The 19,140-nt window shown below is 48.6% G+C and overlaps 1 protein-coding gene across 1 annotated transcript in view; it reads left to right on the top strand.

Annotated features, from left to right (window-relative positions):
• The first annotated feature begins 7,579 nt into the window (after window positions 1–7,579).
• usp32 (ubiquitin specific peptidase 32) overlaps window positions 7,580–19,140 on the top strand; it is a 107,379-nt gene continuing 95,818 nt past the window's right edge. Inside the window, exon 1 of the mRNA XM_056283434.1 lies at window positions 7,580–7,749. Coding sequence (XP_056139409.1) covers window positions 7,692–7,749 — 58 coding nt within the window. The 5' untranslated portion in view covers window positions 7,580–7,691. The remainder of the gene's footprint in view (window positions 7,750–19,140) is intronic.

Genomic DNA, 19,140 nt, shown 5'->3' with positions numbered 1-19,140 from the left:
CGGGTGCATTGTGCAATTACAAGTAAATTCCAGCTTATATTTCCACCCTTTGTTAAGAGCCAAAATAGAGGGAAATGAAGAATGCCCACAGCCCTTCCAACATACATGCACTTTCTTGGGCAATAGAGGTATTTCCACAGGGCTAGTGATTGAATTAGGGGTTATGGACAATATTTCCCTGCCAAAATAGTTTATTTTACTGTCTTTCAAGTCTACAATTTCCTATTCACTTTCATAAAATACATTTTGCAGAGAAAACCTAATGAATAAAAACTTTTAAAAAACCATATTAATACCTATTGAATACATTTGGGAATAAAGTGCTTTTTCAAGACATTATAAATAATGAGAAATCAATATCACCAAGCATGAAACATTTTCTAAATTATGAATTTGGCAACTGCAGGGTTGGCTGATGCCATCAAGGAGATGACAAACCACAACCGTGTTTTCAAGTAATTTATTGAGACTCATTACGAGGAACATATGTTGTGGTGAATGAATGTGTCACACGATAACAGTTTCTTTTGGCTCCCAGCTCTCCTTCCACTGGCTCCACATCCACAGCAAGGATGCCACCGCTTGTATTATACCGCTACGTGGCCCAATAGAACCTGCCTCCCTCTTTCTTCAGCAGGAAAAGAGACTGTCTTCTTTTCTGTGATGGTGACACAGACACAGGAGGGGCCAGGAAGGAGGACACAGTGGGGACCAGGGAGGACACAGTAGGGGCCAGGACAGGGGGGCACTGGTGGGGCTAGAAGGGAGGACAGAGTTGGGGCCAGGGAGGACACAGGTGGGGTCAGGGAGGAGGAACCAGTAGGGGCCAGAGAGGAGGAAGATCTAGTAGGGGCCAGGGAGGACACAGGAGGAGTCAGGGAGGATGACACAGGAGGGGCCATGGAGGAGGACACAGGAGTGGCCAGGGAGGACATAGTAAGGACTAAGGTCGAGGACACAGGAAGGGCCAGGGAGGATACAGGAGTTGTCAGGGAAAACACAGGAGTGGCCAGGGAGGTCATAGGAAGGGCCAGGGAGGACACAGTAGGGGCTAGGGTGGAGGACACAGGAGGAGCCAGGGAGGACACAGGAGTGGTCACGGAGGAGGAACCAGTAGGGGCCAGGGAGGAGGATCTAGTAGGGGCCAGGGAGGATACAGGAGGGGTCCAGAAGGAGGACACATAAGGGGCCAGGGAGGACACAGGGGGGGCCATGGAGGAGGACACAGGAATGGCCGGGGAGGACACAGTAGGGGTCAGGGAGGACACAGTAAGGACTAGGGTGGAGGGCACAGGAGTAGCCAGGGAGGATACAGGCGTTGTCAGGGAGGACACAGAAGGGGCCAGGGAGGACACAGTAGGGGCTAGGGTGGAGGAAACAGGAGATGCCAGGGAGGACACAGGAGTGGTCAGGTCAGACACAGTAGGGGCCAGGGAGAAGGAACCAGTAGGGGCCAGTGAGGAAGAACAAGTAAGGGCCAGGGAGTAGGACACAGGAGGGGCCAGGGAGGAGGCTATAGGAGGGGCCAGGGAAGACATAGGAGGGGCCTGGGAGGAGGACACAGGAGTGAGTGTAAGGGTGACCATAGGGTCGGACTCAGGGGCAGTCACCACAGCTGGTGAAACGGCAGGAGGGTCAGCTGCTGGAGTCTGTCCAGTGTCGGCTTCAGGTTCAGATGGCACAGTCACATTAAGAAGTCTTTCATATATCCTCTTTATGGTGAGGAGACCATCTCTTTCCTCTTCATTGAGCATGGGCCGAGGACAGAGGGACTCAGCCACAAATCTTTGTCCTACTCTCTTGCCCAGCAAGAGGATAGGGTATCTATCCAAAAGGTCCCACTTACGGAGCACTAAATGAGTGGCATCATACACTTTGTTTATGCTTTTGTTTATTTGGTTCTCCTTCCGCTCCAAAAGCTTTTCCTTCGCCTTCTGCAACTTGGCATTGTAAGGCTGCCTGGCTCTGCAATGTCGGCACATCTTACTGGCTACCCCAATGGTTAATTTGCAGAACTGGCAAGTCTTTTGAGAGGGCATCAATTGATTAACTGTTGTTGGGGTGAGTCCATAATCTGATACCGGCATCTGTGGGTCAGACATTCTGCTGCTACCGAAACGTACATCCCTGTCGACTGATGAACATCGCTATTCACTTCTTCATGGGTCATATCACTGGTTTCTTCAGTTGGATTATGTGTTGCAGTACCTGTTCTTTTCTTCCACCGGACTACCTTGCTGTTCCATGTTTTGCTCATGTCCTTAAGTGTCACCAGGGTCCTGTGGTTTGACATACAGATGCCAAATCTGTTGAGTCGCTCAATACAACTTTTCTTGGCCCCTCCCTGTCGCAGGATCTGTGAGTTTATGTACATTGGTGCACTCATGCAGGCTGAACGTGCTCTTAAGAGTAAAGCTCCACCCATGACCATTGTTAATGATGTAGCATTCGGCGCAGGTGTCTGTTTTATAGTTGCCTTTTCAAAGACTGCACTTGCATGTTGCAGGAACTTCAGAAAAATGGGTGATGTTTTCTTCCACTCATCCATCACATTCATCCACTTAAAGTTCTTTAGAGCCACAGGGTTGGTCTGTCGAAGTACTGAGTTGAAGGTCAGACTGGTCAGAGTCCTACACTCCTTGTCCACCAGTTTGAGCACTTCCGCAACCATAGCGTCCTTTAAGCTAGGCACACCCATCATCGCTTTGGGAAGGCGTGTAAATCTTCCTCGTAAAAGGTTATCACCAACTCTTTTCCAGGGGCCATGAAGTATTCTGCTCCTACGATAAGGTCCAGTCGTTACAAGCTTTGTCTGTATTTTCTGCATTTCTGGCTGTTTTGCCTGTGATACAGGTGGACTGGGCTGAGTTGGCTGGGTCTGTCGCATCTCCGACACTCTACTCACGGCAGCCTTAACTGTATGAGGTGACCATGCTACAGTAACCTTTGGCAGCATGAAAGCAGGATCTACTGGCGGTATTGCCCCAGATATAGGTGGACTGGGCTGGGTTGGCTGGGTCTGTTGCACCCCTGAGAGTCTACTCACAGCACCCTTAACTGTATGAGGCGACCACGCTACAGTAGCCTTTGGCAGCTTGAAAATAGCATCTGCTGGTGGTATTGCCTCAGATACAGGTGGACTGGGCTGGGTTGGCTGGATCTGTTGCCCCCCTGATAGTCTACTCACCGCACCCTTAACTGTAGAGGGGTGACCATGCTACAGTAGCCTTTGGCAGCTTGAAAATAGCATCTGCTGGCGGTACTGCCTCAGATACAGGTGGACTGGGCTGGGTTGGCTGGGTCTGTTGCCCCCCTGATAGTCTACTCACCGCACCCTTAACTGTAGAGGGCGACCATGCAACAGTAACTTTTGGCAGCATGAAAGTAGCATCTGCTGGTGGTATTGCCTCAGATACAGGTGGACTGGGCTGGGTTGGCTGGGTCTGTTGCCCCCCTGATAGTCTACTCACAGCACCCTTAACTGTACAAGGCGACCATGCAACAGTAACTTTTGGCAGCTTAAAAGTAGCATCTGTTGGTGGTATTGCCTCAGGTACAGGTGGACTGGGCTGGGTTGGCTGGGTCTGTTGCCCCCCTGATACTCTACCCAGTGTGACCTCTATTCGACCTCGCTTCTCCGGGGGCTCTTCCTCTCCATGGCAAACGTCGCTTCCGAGGGGAGTGGGCACAGCAGATGTTTTCAGCAGCTTCTTGATGAACCCGCCCATCAACTCTGACTGTAAGTTCCTGTTATAGTCACCTGCAGCAAAATGCAAAGAGCACACCCGTAGATTTCCCACTTCTGGTATCGGTGTGTTCTCGTCATATTTGGGGTTGTTTATCGCTCGGAGCCACTCTTTGCACCTTATCACATCTGTTGGTAATCGATGGTAGTTTAGGTTTACTCCCTCCTCTCGCGTCTTTCTGTAGCTCTCGCATCCAGGCATGATGCAGCGCGAAGGCATGTTTGTTGTTGATAACGCTGGTTCAGTTCCGTTATTGTCGTGTTTCCGGTTTCCTATTCTAGGAGGGAAGTTTTACGACGCCGAAACCTGGTGCGTTCAACGCATGTGCGGAAATGCGTCTGCTTCCTGATAGAAGTTGGGAGGAGGGGGGGGATCTCCCCCATTCCGGAGCAAAGATGACGTAATCTGTCGGCGACGTCCAAAGTTGCCGACAAGTAAACACATGACCCGGCGTCTGTGGTCCTAAGCGGTGCCTAGGAAGTGCCGCACCGCAGACACCGCGCTCTGCGCTACGTGGAGTAGGGCGCAAACACAACGCGGCAGGGCGGCGCTGCCCAGCCCGTCCGCAGGGGGCGTTATCACCCGCCATGAAACTAAAAAGCAGGCAAGCCATCCATCCACACGCGCTGTATGAGCGCTGGAGGATGCGCATCTTCACCAGGAGAAGAACTGATAATGAGACACAACCAGAATCACATCGTCCACAACTGGGAAAGGAGAAGAACTGATGCTGAAACAAAACCAGAATCACATCATCCACAACTGGGAAAGGAGAAGAACTGATAATGAGACACAACCAGAATCACATCGTCCACAACTGGGAAAGGAGAAGAACTGATAATGAGACACAACCAGAATCACATCGTCCACAACTGGGAAAGGAGAAGAACTGATGCTGAAACAAAACCAGAATCACATCGTCCACAACTGGGAAAGGAGAAGAACTGATAATGAGACACAACCTGAATCACATCGTCCACAACTGGGAAAGGAGAAGAACTGATAATGAGACACAACCTGAATCACATCGTCCACAACTGGGAAAGGAGAAGAACTGATAATGAGACACAACCTGAATCACATCGTCCACAACTGGGAAAGGAGAAGAACTGATGCTGAAACAAAACCAGAATCACATCATCCACAACTGGGACAGCGGAACCATGCTGCGTTTCAGGGATATGGTTTGATGACAGAATGACACGGCTTATACATATTCACAAAGCACTGGACAAATGTAAGAAGGTACCACATGTGATGAGGACTGTAGCTGGAAGTGCATGGGTGGGGGGGGCAGACAGAACTGCTTTGAAGGCCACATACAGTGGTTTAATGGGTCGGTGTTAGATTACGGTTGTGTGGTGTGTGGGTCAGCAGGCAACACCTCTCTAAAGAAGTGAGATAAGATGCAGTATCAGGCTTTGAGGTGACGCACAGGTGCATTAAAACGAGCCCAGCAGCAGCGTTACAGGTGGAAACGGGAGAGGTGCCACTAGCAATGAGGAGGATACAGCTCTCCCTGAACTACTGGGTGAGTTTACAGGGCCATATAGTCAGGCTCATCCAACACTACACACTTTGACCCCTTGTTGGGTAAAGGAGGGGAGGGAAACAAAAAGCTCTGGAGGGACAATGACACAGAAAGCAGCAGAACTTGAAGTAGCTCATTAAGCATCGGTCCAACAGCGCCTCTGCCAGCAATACCAGCTGGGACACTTCCAGATGCCACCGTACAGTTCACCCTATTAGAAAAGAAGAATAAAGATACAGAGTTTAATTATGATTCACATGCCACGCAGGCTTATATTGATACTCACCACAGTTACGTACAGATTTATACAGAAGCATGAAAGAGTTCAGTAAATAAAGTAGGATCAGCATCTGTTGTCCCAGATTTCATATTAAAGCAGGGGAAAGGATCGATGAGGAAAGACCAGCACCCACAGCAGAAAGGCTTGCAGTCTTGTTAGCAGTGCAGTGGATCCAGGAAACAAGACCATTTGTTCAGACTCCAGTTCATCACCAGCCAGTTGACAATACGGTCGTTCAGACAGCAGAGCAGACATTTTAATAGAGGTACAACAAACCTTATGTAGAACTCAAGAGATGGGTCTTACAGTAGCGTTTTTATGGGTAGGGGGTCACACTGGCATTGAGGGAAATGAAGTAGCAGATAAGGTCGCAAAGAAGGCTACACAACATAATCACATCGGTTTGGTAGTTACTTTAAACAATACAGAAATAGAGCATCATCAAGCACAGACTGGGGGAAAGGTGGCAGAAGCAGCGGGAGGAAGAGAGGAAAGGGCGGTGGGTTTCCACAGGTCAAAGGCAAGTGGGAGAAACGAGGTGTGCAGGAAGGGACAGGAGAGACGAGACAATCATTTCAACACTCCGACTTGGACACCCTGGACTAGGCAGAACACCTTTCACAACAGGCGGACACAGTCCAGGCAGACGTGACTGGTGTGGGCCAGGAGACACAGTAGGGCGTGGTAGGACATACTGTCAGAAACACGAGGCAGACAGACAGAAGGCGTCTGACTCCAAATCCCAGGAACATACTGTAACGTGCATGGATAAGGAGACACGCTGGCCGCCGCTGGCTGACTGGCGGGTCTGACCCCTTAGTCTAGCGGTTAGCGATGCCTCCTGCGGTGCGGGCGGTACGGGTTCGCTTCCCGGCCGCGGCACTTCCTGCGGTGGCGCTGTCCCCCGAATTCGCTACAGTACAAATGCAACTTGATTTAGGAGATTTCTACAGAAGAATTCAGCAGAGTGTCATAAAACGTTGTGTCGGTTTCTTAGGGTACTACTACTACTTTCGGCTGCTCCCGTTAGGGGGCGCCACAGCGGATCATCCGTTTCCATCTCTTCCTGTCCTCTGCATCTTCCTCTGTCACACCAGCCACCTGCATGTCCTCCCTCACCACCTCCATAAACCTCCTCTGTGGCCTTCCTCGTCTCCTCTTCCCTGGCAGCTCCATATTCAGCATCCTTCTCCCAGTATACCCAGCATCTCTCCTCCACACATGTCCAAACCATCTCCATCTTGTCTCTCTTGCTTTGTCTCCAAACCGTCCAACCTGAGCTGTCCCTCTAACATACTCGTTCCTAGTCCTGTCCTTCTTCATCACTCCCAATGAAAATCTTATCATCTTCATCGCTGCCACCTCCAGCTCCTCCTCCTGTCTTTTCATCAGTGCCACCGTCTCCAAACCATATAACATAGCTGGTCTCACAACCATCTTGTAAACCTTCCCGTTAACTCTTGCTGGTACCCTTCTGTCGCATTTCGGTTTCCTAGAGTAACTAGTTTAATTAAGAAGATTTGAAGGGTTTGTTTCGTTTCGGTTCGGTTTGGTTCGGTTTGGTTTTGGGGGGGTAGCGTAAATAATAGCCAGGCTGAGCAACACTCCATACCAGCTGGTGGCAGTAATGCGCCATTTCGTTGTTTGCCAACCGCCAATAAAGACTAAGAAGAAGAAGAAGAAGAAGAAGAAGAAGAAGAAGAAGAAGCAGAATGGCCAGTTTCCGAGCGCATAGGGGGCGCTACAGACCAAGGTGTGAGCGAGTCGGGACGGCGAGCCCCTCGGACAGCAGCATGAGGGGACCGGTGAACGCGGCTCGGGATCGGGTTGCGAGCGTCTTCCTGGCCAAGCGCGCGTGTGGAGGACGAGGACGGAGTCGAGCCGAACCGAACCGCGCCTGTCTCCGTGTCACCTCCGGTCGTTGAGAATAACGTGACCCGTGCGTCTGTGGTCATGTGACCGAGGATGGAGGCGTCGGCGAGGAGGAGCGTCGCTGAGAACACGGCAGCCACAACAGTCAACACACCGACACACATCGCCGAAATCGGGTTTCCACCGCGGAGCCGCCGGGCGCCTCCGAAGACCGCCAGCCGCCACGTTTCCTCCATGACGCCTCCACTGAGATGAAGGGAGCATGGGGGCCAAAGAATCGAGGATAGGCTTCCTGTCGTATGACGAGGCCGTCAGGAGAGGTAAGAGGGCTAAAGTCATTACACTTGCATTAGCGCTAGCTAGCTAGCTAGCTTAGTGCGCCGCCTCTGTTAGCTAGCGCCAGGCTAGCGAGCAGCCGTGGCTCACCCCGCCGACGGTGCTGGGCGCCCAGCGGAGCAGGTGGCTGCAAACGGTGGCTGACTAAATGTCAGATCACACAGGAGCGTTTCCCCCCTTCCGGGCTGTCAGCACCGCCCAGCCCGCAGAGCTACCGGAGGCTAACGGTCCCGTCGCTACTAGCTAACGCTTGACAGATTATTAGTTATCATGCACGTCACTGGCGGTCGGCGGCAGCCCCTGAGCGTTATTGCAGGGGTGGCTCATGTCTCCCCTGTGGCAGTTGTGTGCATGTGTCAGGCTGCAGTAACCGGGCCATTAGGTGACCAGGTTCTGGACAGGTAGGTCGCTGATGAGCAGCTAGTTCCGCCTGGCGAGCGGGTTGAAGTGAAGGGGCGACACGTTAGTGACTGCTGGCTGGCTGGCTGGGTGGCTGGTTGGCTGGTTGACTGGTTGGCTGGCTGGCTGGCTGGCTAGCTGGCTGGCTGGCTGGCTAGCTGGCTGGCTGGCCGGCTGGCTGGCTGGCTGGCCGGCCGGGACGTTTGGTGGAGTCGCTCATGCTGTCTCTAACTACCGTATGTAATACAACATCAGCCGTGCGTCGGGTTCCGTGCGTTTCTCCCCGGTCTCCTGTCCAGACGTTTGTTTTCAGAGGTGTGCGTGTGGGTGGGGGTGATCTGTATTGACACCGATCCGGGCAAGCCAAAACAAACAGGGAGGTCCAGTTGGTTTCCACTTGCTGCACAGCCCGAGTGCAGACGCACTGGCTTTGTAGAAGGTAGAAAGCTTCATGGGGAAGGAAGCCTGGGAATAGATTTCATCCCCCGGCGGCCTACTTTGTGCACTTTGCTCCCAGCCGTGTTAATAGGTGACCTTTAGCCGCCTGCTAAAGGATTGCAGGCTGCTCATACGCTACACAGTATTCACCCACCGAGCTGTCATCCGGACCGCTCCCGGGGCCTCCTTGTGGGTTTCTGCGAGTCATCCAGTGAAGGCTGTTAATTGTTACCTGGATGGAAATGAACATTTCCACGTAGCCTAACTGGACTCATCTGCATAAGAACCAGCTTCTAGTCTGGTGGCTTGGCAGGAAGATTCACGTACAGTCCTAAGTCTGAACAGGTTTCACCCTATTAGTAGTCTTTTTTGTTTTTTATTTTTGTTTTTACTCAGTTCTATCGCTGGGCGTGTTTCAGACATTTCTCAAGCTGAATACTTTTCCTGCCCTCATCGAGCCAGTTAGATACACGATGGCCATATTCCATATCCATCCCACAGCTAATATGACCTCAAGTGGCAACTGGAATTATGTTCCACACCTTTGGTTTAAGTTTATCATGTAGCCAGACACAATTAGGATAATGGCAAGTAAGCATTCTCTAGATAAGATAGAGTTGAAGTTGTATGCTTTCATGGCAACAACAGCCTCAAAATGACCTCAAGTTTGTCAGTCAAGGACTCAACAAGGTGTTGAGTTCGCCCATAGTGGATCCCCAACTAGTTTTTTTTTCCTGTCACATCTCACAATTCTTAAGATTTAACTGACATCTGGTGGGGTGTCTCAAAGCTTCTTGACACTCTGCTCCCATTGCTTGTGGCCCAGAAACTGAAATCTGTGCTTCCATGTTACCTGTTGTCTCAATAATGAGGGAGACAATAGAAGCATCTCCTGAAATGTCCTTAAGCAGGGGATACCCAGGTGTGTTCTCTCTAGCAGGTCGTTTCACTGGGTGACGGGTGACTACTGTCATCATGTTTACAACCAGACATCAACACAACTGAACAAACTTGGGAAATGCCAGCTTGATTATGTTTTTACACCAGATACACTATGCAGCAAGTTTATTACTAATGAGAGCAAAACTTCATGTTGAGCATACATAACAGCTTTCATTATTTAGAAGATTATTATTTATTTGCTTAGATAAGGTGGTTTTTTTGTTTGTTTTTGTTTTTGTTTTTTTCATTGAGGTGCAATCCAAAATTAGGCCCATAATTTAGAAACAAAACCAAAGGCGCTATAATAATTGAACAGAAGCTGCTAGGTAGCATCCACTTGGTATTGGAATAATCAAATTTATGATCTCTCCATACACTGACATCCATCAGTGATGATGAAGCAGCATATAAACTGTCCCAAAATGTTTTGCACTTGTAGTTGCTCCTGTCCTGCATTCCATTATTCCTCTTTTCTCCTTCATGTTATTTTCTGGTAGGAGAGGGGTGTTGATGATGGAGGGAGAGGTGTTAGAGATGTTGGGAGAAAAATTTTGGATGCATCCGCGGGGGTTGTTCAGACCACTGGATTCAGCTGAATTTATTTTTGTTTGTGGAAGGCTTCCTGAACTATGTTAACATTATGGCAAAGAATATAAAAGAAGTTCATACGTTGAGGGATACACTGCTGCAATGTGGCTGACACACAGTGTTGCCTGCTGTCACGTGCACAATCTATGTCACAACTGCCTCAAGCTACAAAATCAGTCCTTAACCTGTCTCCTACCCTCTAGCTGCATAAACTGAAGGGGATTTAATGGGCATCTTGATGTCAGGGGATGTGAAGAGTCAGCCAACTTCACTTTTAGCCAGCTATGTATTAATTTTTGTCACAGACTGTAAATGGGCTTCTTAGTGCTAAGTCTCGGGTTTGCCATCAGTGCTACCTCTTAGATCTATAGACTCTAGAACACCAAAGCCAGAATATGGGTTTGTGTATCCGCAATCAGTACTGTTGAGTAATGTCGTTTATTGAAGCAATAAAGGCCTCACTGTGTACTATATTGCCAGAGAAATGTGTGTGCTTCTGCTCACGGTCTTTCCCACAGTGCCTACACGTACCAGAATGCATTGCGTGTAAGACTCTGTATCCTTGTCCATAAAATCCTCTGCACTAGGGCTGTGGGACATAATTTACACCGCGGGAAACGTAGAAGTGTGGCCGACATGGATGTGTTTAGTGAACAGTGTGTTTAGGGTTGACTGGAGTGTTGGAAACCCTGCTAGGCTGTAGTTTTCCCAGCCTCCAAACGACGTCATGATACGTCACTTGGCCAAAAAAACCAAAAGTTTCACTGCTGCTCCAGAGGTGCAGAAACGGTGATTTTCACGTGCTATCCTCTTCACACGTACATGGAGATAAGGTTGAAAATAGTTGAACTTTCCCTTTTAGGGCAAGACTTTGGAAGTGGCTTACCTGCCTAATGCAGCAAGTCAGCACTGTATGCATGTATTCATGAAGCTGGTTGAGTGCCTACTGACTGATCCAAAAGCAATGTTTTCTGTTTCTGTACAAGTGTTTATGTTGAGACAAACAAGTTTATAATGAACGTCTCTGAGGCTAAGCTGTTCAGCACAGACATCGATGATAGGTTTAAAATCCCTGTGGATAATTTTCATCAGCATTTCTATCTGCAGCCTGCCTTTGACTCGGATAGTGTCTTTCCCTATTAGTTTTCCTAAGCTCTACTAAGTTCGGCTTTTAGTGTCATACACATCCAGACATGCTCACTTGCTCATACATGCCTGTAAACTGAGTTTCCCCACACAGTCCATCTCACCTCCTGTTCGGTTCCTGTGAAGGTTAGTTTGCTTCGTTTTAATTAAAAATCCACAATTCGTAAGAAATATCTTGCTGTTTATTCATCAACAGAAGAATAGGTCCCTAGAGGTATGAAGAATCTCATCTGCAAGAGCTAGCCAGAATTCAAGTGCATTGTATACTATCTGATGATGAGAATCCCCATAATACTTTGACATTTGGCCATTGACCTCCTGATGAACATGGAGTGTACCAGTGTTTTGTTAGGGACTTCCTGAGGCATTAACGTTCCCACTTTCACAAACAGTATGGGTGAAGGAATACCACAAGAGCACATAGTCAAGAGCACGTCGTCAGTAAGACTGTGCTCTTGCAGTCCAGTCCATTTATCACTGAGGACATTTCCTTTGTCAACACTCTGAGCAGTCTGACACAGTTTTAATAGTTACCTGAGAGCAATGTAAACTAGCTGTCATGATCACTGAAGAGTTGCAGTGTCAGCAGTTCTGATCAGCCTTGATGAAAAGTACATTCAGGCTGATGCTGTGCTTTTCTGCTCTGCACCACCCGGTCGCTGTAGGGATTTACTCTTATTTGTTTAGTTGTCTGCGTCCACCAGAAAGACTTCCAGCAGATTCTCTTGTAAAGACAAATGGGTTTCCAGTTGTTAAGATTGTTTCTGTGTGCCAGGTACATTACTGTGTGTACATTTTTGTATCACAGTTACAGTAAAACTTCATCTGACCAACCTACACTGCTGATTTTATGCTGTCCCTGCAAGTTGAGCTACTATAGCGTCTTCAGAACCAAACTCCCTGCATTTTTTGCACTTGAAGTTCGCTTTTCGGTTGAGTGTGTTAATAATAGGGCTGACCTAAAGTCAAGTCAAGTCAGTTTTATTTGTGTAGCCCAATATCACAAATTACAAATGCGCCTCAGTGGGCTTTACAGCAACACAACATCCTGTCCTTAGGCCCTCACATCAGATAAGGAACAACTCCCTAAAAACCTTTAGCATGGAGGAACAACAGGAAGAAACCTCAGGGAGAGCACCAGAGGAGGATCTCTCTCCCAAGATGCTCAACGTGCAATGATGTTGTGTTCACACAGTTTACACAATACAACATTGAAAGAGGATAACACAATTATAATGGAATTATAAAATATATGAAGAATATGATGAGGAGGATGCCAAGCAGTGTCCAGATGCCACCGGAACAGTCCAGGACCCGAGTCATGTGACTAGCATCACAATGTAAAAAAACAAAACAACAAAAACCCAGGATAAAAAAGAATTACATGGATTTATAAAATAAAATATAAATAAATATATTAAATATAAATAAATAAATATAAAAACGAAGTGGGGGAAAAAAGAAAATGCTTCGAACCTAAACGCTTCAAAGCCTTCGATTGTTGCCATGGTAATCGATGGTAAAATCAGTATTTGAAAAAAATATGTTTTTTTGGGGGGGTTTAATGGTAGTTGGCAAAACGGCACAGGAAACATGTTAAAAACAGCGTCCATGTGAATGCAGCATGCCATTAATTATTTAAGATTTCATATCAAGATCTGCACTGACCAAAAAAAAGCCCATTTCTTTGTTCTGTCGTGAGCAACCGATTTCACTTTGAAAGTGTTTCTGTAGCCAGTTTAACTAAAATGCCTCCATCTGACTGGCCTTGGCCATCCCCCCCCCTCCCCCTTTTCTCCCCAATTGTATCCGGCCAATTGCCCCACTCTTCCGAGCTGTCCCGGTCAGTGCTTCACCCCCTCTGCTGATCCGGGGAGGGCTGCAGACTACCACATGCCTCCTCTGATACATGTGAAGTCACCAGCCATTTCTTTTCACCTGACAGTGAGGAGTTTCACCAGGGGATGTAGCATGTGGGAGGATCATGCTATTGCCCCCAGGTCCCCCTCCCCCCTGAACAGGCACCCTGACTGACCAGAAGAGGCGCTAGTGCAGCGACCAGGACACATAACCATATCCGGCTTCCCACCCGCAGACACGGCCAATTGTGTTTGTAGGGATACCGACCAAGCCGGAGGTAACACGGGGATTCAAACCGGCAATCCTTGTGTTGGTAGGCGATGGCATAGACCTCCACGCTACCCAGACGCCCTGACCTTGGCTATTCTTGACAACAATTCATCCAATCAACATCACATTTGGCGAGTGTATTGCTGAGGAACCAAGTGTCAAGTGTGAAGTTTTTTGGATGAGCAGTTGTCCAGAAAATCGAAGGACATGCATACATAGGCTCATGGCGACTGTAGGAACAGCGCCACTCTGCCATTGCAACCCACATTTTGTTTGGAGGGAGGATTACACCCAGATGGGCACTGCACTGGTTGCAATAAAAAGGAAATACCTTGAAGTTTGATTTTGCCTTTGTCTCTCAATAGCATAATGATTAATTACAATAACAGGCTAATGCCGGCATGTGGTAAACAGCAAACATATGAGCAATTTAGTTTTTATAGTCTAAGGCTGTAATTTGTTTAATTTGATTATTGCACAGGCAAGTGTTCGGGGCGGCCCTAGTTAATAATTGCTTGGGTGAGAATATCAGTTCAGTTGATCTTATGTGAGCCATGAATCTATATGACCAAAGCTTTTATTTATTTCCCCCTCAATGTTGGTATATTCAGTGGACCTTAATGAAAATATTCTTCGTGTTGTGTTGGTGACCACTTCTACCTTTTTGTGCAGTTATGTAGTCGTCATTCAGAGACTCAGCCACCCTGTAAAGATGCTTACTCTTTGAGAACCACTTTAGTGCAGCCTGGTTTTGAAAGGCAATATTAGTTATGGTGGGCAAGCTCAACATAAATAATTATAATAATGATAATAATATCAATATTAGCGGCACGGTTCTACTTCTAATACTAAGAAGCAACAGTAGCATCTAAAAATGATACTGTTGTCTTTTTATTGAAATTTGATTATGCTTACATTGTCAAGAAGTGGCAGCTTTAAAGTCATTCTGCATATGTAAAGTCAACACACACACAAGGGCACCATTAGCATTTTGTTAGCAACCTATGAAAACACCACTATGGTGAGTATGAGTGCATGGAGTGGATGGGCAGGAAAGCTAAGGAAGAGATCAACAAGGATGCCTTCTCATCGAGCACCAGTGAAGTAACAACAAGGTTGCCCCCATAATGGCAGCATTTATGAAAGCTCATCCCTATGCATCAACACTCGCTACTGGGAAGAAATGGCCAATGCCATTACATACTATCTAGCAAAACACATGGTTCATATTAATGACTTCACAGAAGGGGTTCAAAAACTTGGTGTGATTGATAAAACACTTAATACCCCATTAACAGTTTTTTTGCACGTAACTTTGCTAAAGCTGCATAGTATATGAAGTCTTAAGATTGCCAAGGTAGACCTAGCAGTAGCCTAATTCTCAGTTGCTTAGGAGCAGGCAGTTAAGTTATGAGAACACTGAGGCATCCGTCTCTGCTAAAAATGACCTTCACAACATTGATAAAAAAATGTGTGAACAAAATTAATGGTTTATTTGTATTTCACTGGCCATCTCTAGCTAATATTAGTAACCAGCCAGTGACAACCAGACTCGTGACAGTGTAGTTGACAATATACTAATGGTTGTGTTTCTGCCACATTTTATTTAATGAGAGGATTTGTCATTGGAAACTTGCTGTGTATATGTGCAAGGCGGGGCATTTTTCAGGGCTTTTTGAACAATGTGTATATGTGTCAGTGTGCATGGAGAGTAAGCTACTCCTTTGGTCACTTGTGTACAATCAGACCCATTGTTTGTTCTGCACTGAATGGTAGCTATTGCTGTTAATGCAGCCAAATATCCAAGAATACACCAATTGCATCACTGCATCACAATACAAGAAGTGTTCTTGTCTTGTGGGCTGCCTTGTTTCCACTACCCATTTGTGCACCAAATTGTGGCAGTTGTACTATAATCTTCAGTCCCCCCCCCCCCCATCATGTCATGTAGATGTAGCTGGAGCTTGTTTTAGTTGACAGGTTTTACTTTGAGACATATTCTTTTATTAGGAGACAGATTTACACATTTCATTGGTTAATTTTCAGAGTGAATATTGTGATATTCACCAACACATTTTATTGTTAGCTAAACTTAGAGCTGGAAAAAGGTGTTTTTTCACTGAAATGGGCCTTGAAGGCCTTCTGACATCACAGTGACAGAAATTAGTTTTTACCCTGAATGTAACTCCAGTTTTATGAGTACACGCATAACCCTAATGGGGTTTGCTATTAGTTTACCCTTCGAGGCTCTGCCTTGGCACCTGATGCAGATCTTTCCCCTCACCATCCAATCAAGTGGTAGGAGCCACACAGCGCCCCACCACCTATAAAACCCCAGCGTCTCCGCTGTTCGCATCCCTTTGAACTCGGCAACAGAGACTGGGAGCAGCTGGGCTAGAGGTTAGAGGGCTACACACGTACTCATAGAACTGGAGTTACAGCCAGGGTAACTACTATTTCTAAGTCATACGTGCTCCACACTCTAACGGGCTTCCTTATTGGTTCACGCCTAATGTGAAGGGCATTAGGGATGAGTGTCATCCCAGCTGGGACTGACTGCCACTAGTCAGACAACAGCCAACATAACACGCTACACAGCAGCAGTCCAACGGTTGAGTACTGCCCCCTCTGAGGGTCTCATACCATACTGCACCACAGCAGCAGTCCAACGGTTGCACACTACCCCACCCGAGGGTCTCATTCCATACTGCAACAACCCACCGAGGTCTTGACATGGCTGACTTCTTTGTTGGATGAAGACGCCCCCCATCCCCCCGGCCATGCACCGAGCACCGCATGGGGTACTGAGTCAGCAGTCATATCCTCACCCAAAAGTCAAAGTGGAGAACCAGGAAGCTGCCAAGCAGAGATCTTCTACTGACATGCCTCTAAAAAGTGCCATAGAAGATGCAGTGACCCTAGTAGAGTGCGCCCCAAGGCCTTCAGGTGCGGGGTGGCCCGTTGCATCGTAACTCCTGCGGATTACGTCACAAATCCAGTTAGTGAGCCAGTCCACCTGGCCAGAACCGTCTGCAGGTCCCACTGAGGAACAAAGCATTGAGTAGGGGGCCCCAGCCTATGGACCCCCATCAGGAAGTGCTTGATCAAAGGGTGGCTACTGACTGTGAAGGGGCCAACCCATCATGGCCCTTTGTCATCACTGCTGCAAACACCCCAAAGGTGGAAGCAGTGTGGCCACTATCAAACAGGTCCTGTAAGAACTGCAGAACATCCTGCAAAGGGCAGGAATGTGGATTGAGGTCCCTGGCCTCGCATGAGATGGAAAAACCTTCCAGTGTGTAGAATAAACCCTGGAGGGGGAAGGGGCACGCACATTCTGAATAGTAGCGATGTGCGCCTCAGGGGGCCTAGTTCACTCAATCTCATCCTCTCAACTTCCAAACCATGAGGCACTGTTCCAAAACTGGGTGCGAGAGGATTGTCCCTGTTGCAGGGCCGTGGGCAGGTCAAGGACCCGCCACGGACCCACTACTGTCAGCTGAACTAGGTCTGGAACCCACCAGGTGCCCAGACTCCCTGGCGCCACAACTATCACCGATAGGTGTTGCATCCGAATCCTGAGAAACGGCTGCATCATAAGCCAGAGGGGTGTAAACATGTACAGCAGTCCAGGAGGCCACGCTTGGTGAGCTGACACTTCCACCCCAATGGGGGGGTGTCACTCGCTCGCTCTCAGAGAGAACCACAGGGGTAATTTGGTATTCTCCCTGCTTGCAAACAGGTAATCCACCATTCAAACATTCCGATGCCAGATCTGATCATCTATGTACGGGGAAAGGCTCCATTCTTCTTGGAGCGGGCCCCCTCTGGACATCCTGTTTGCCCCCACGTTGAGTGACCACAGAACATGGTGGGCTTTCCAGGAGCAGAGGTGGCGATCTGCCCACGTCAGGATGGAGAGCCATCCTCCTGTGCCAGGGCCAGGGATCTGATGACCCCTTGTCTGTCAGCTAAGCCTCCACCATGGCGGAGTCTGACCTCACCATGACATGCTTCCCTTTCAATTGAGGAGCGAAGTGATAAAGGGCCGTCTGAACCACCGTGCGCTCCAGAAAGTTTATGTGACGAGGAGTGCCAGACCACAAGCCCCCCAAGCTGGCCTGGCTGAGGGTCCCTCCCCAGCCAGCCAGGGAGGCATCTGTGAAGGTCTGAACTTTGTGGGGGGTGCACCCCAGCTGAACTCCCTTGCAGAGATGGCCGAGTGGGTCCCCAAATCTCACCTCTCTCCGTGCCAGTGCGGGGATGTAGAGCTCGCACTGTTTGTCTCGGATTGGGTTCAGCTGCAGCCACGCAAACCAGTGTTGCAGATTCGTCGTGTGTAGTAGCCCCAGATACACCACTGCTGCTGAAATCATCCCAAAGAGAGACATGATACTCCCTGCCGGCACTGAGAGTGAGGTTAAAATGTGTTGAGTCCGCCACAACAATGCTACTACACACTCCTCTCTCCTCTAACAGGTGCGCCATCATAGCATGAGAGTCCAAGAGCAGACCGAGGTAAGGCCTCTGCTGGCTCGGCTGTTGGTGGGGTTGATGGCAAAGCCAAGTTGCATGATATGATGGATGACCAGGGCTGTATGGGCTTCTGCTTCTTGTGGGGAGACAGCAAGAATCAGCCTGTTGTTGATACAAGTCAAGATTTTCACCCTGAGTGGCACCAGTCTCCACCCATTTGGAGAACGTGCATGGAGCCAGGGAGTAACTGAACAGGAGACAACAAGCAAGCAAGCAAAGTTTTATTTATATAGCACTTTTAAAAACACACAGTTACAAAGCGCTTTACACTCAATGCACAAAATACAAATAAATGCAGAAAATAAATTGAATGAGTGTAAAATATGGCGTAAGGAGTAATAGACCAAACTAAAAATGAACCAAAACAGAAGGCAGGGGTGGGGATCTATAAAAGCCAGAGATGCCTGTACTCCACCTGTGTAGCACACATGACGTGGCCACCGTTGATGGCGAAGGCCTGGGACATCCAAAGAATGGCAGCGGCAGTCGTCTGGACCTAGGTAATCTCTGTAGCAGACAGATTGGACCGCTTGTGGTCATGGGTGAGCTTGTCAAGGGCCCCAGCCAGAAAAGCTAAATTCCAGTCAGTGCCACCACTTGGGAGGCACAGGCATAGCCGTGGTCAAGAACGGGGAGTGACGGCCAACTGTCTGGCTAGAGGGAGGCTAAAGGGAGGAGGCAGACCCTGACTGCATCCTCGGTAAGAGGCACTGCCTTGTCCTACTCCCATCCTTCCATGAAGCAGTAGGGAGCATAAGCCACAGCTGGGGTCTTGGCGCCAGAGGCCCACTCCCACTGTGTATAGTGGAAGAGGGGTGCCATCTTGGGACATGGCACACGAGGGCAAGGCCTACCATGTGACTGGGCACAAAGGCCAACAGTAAAGTCTTCCCAGGGAGGAGACAGCAGAAGCAGGGTATCCATCCTCTCAGCAGCCGAAGAAAACAGGCGAGGCTTGTCAAGGAAGAGAGAGGCTGGGTCCACTTCCCCGAAGACACGACGGTAGTCCTCCTTGTCATACCTGTCCCAATTTTTAGAGCGGGCCGCGCCATCTTCTCACTCACCAACACCCAGCCTGCACAGGGAGAGGTGGAAGGACTTGGCAAACTTCTGCATTTTCTTATATTCCACCCGGAGGAGAGGGAGGCAGGCAGAGCAGGTCTCGGCTTCCTCCTGATGATGCCAACTGAGGCAAA

The sequence above is a fragment of the Lampris incognitus genome, chromosome 7, assembly GCF_029633865.1.
Source record: "Lampris incognitus isolate fLamInc1 chromosome 7, fLamInc1.hap2, whole genome shotgun sequence".
Taxonomy (NCBI): domain Eukaryota; kingdom Metazoa; phylum Chordata; class Actinopteri; order Lampriformes; family Lampridae; genus Lampris; species Lampris incognitus.
This window is presented reverse-complemented; position numbering and strand designations above follow the sequence as displayed.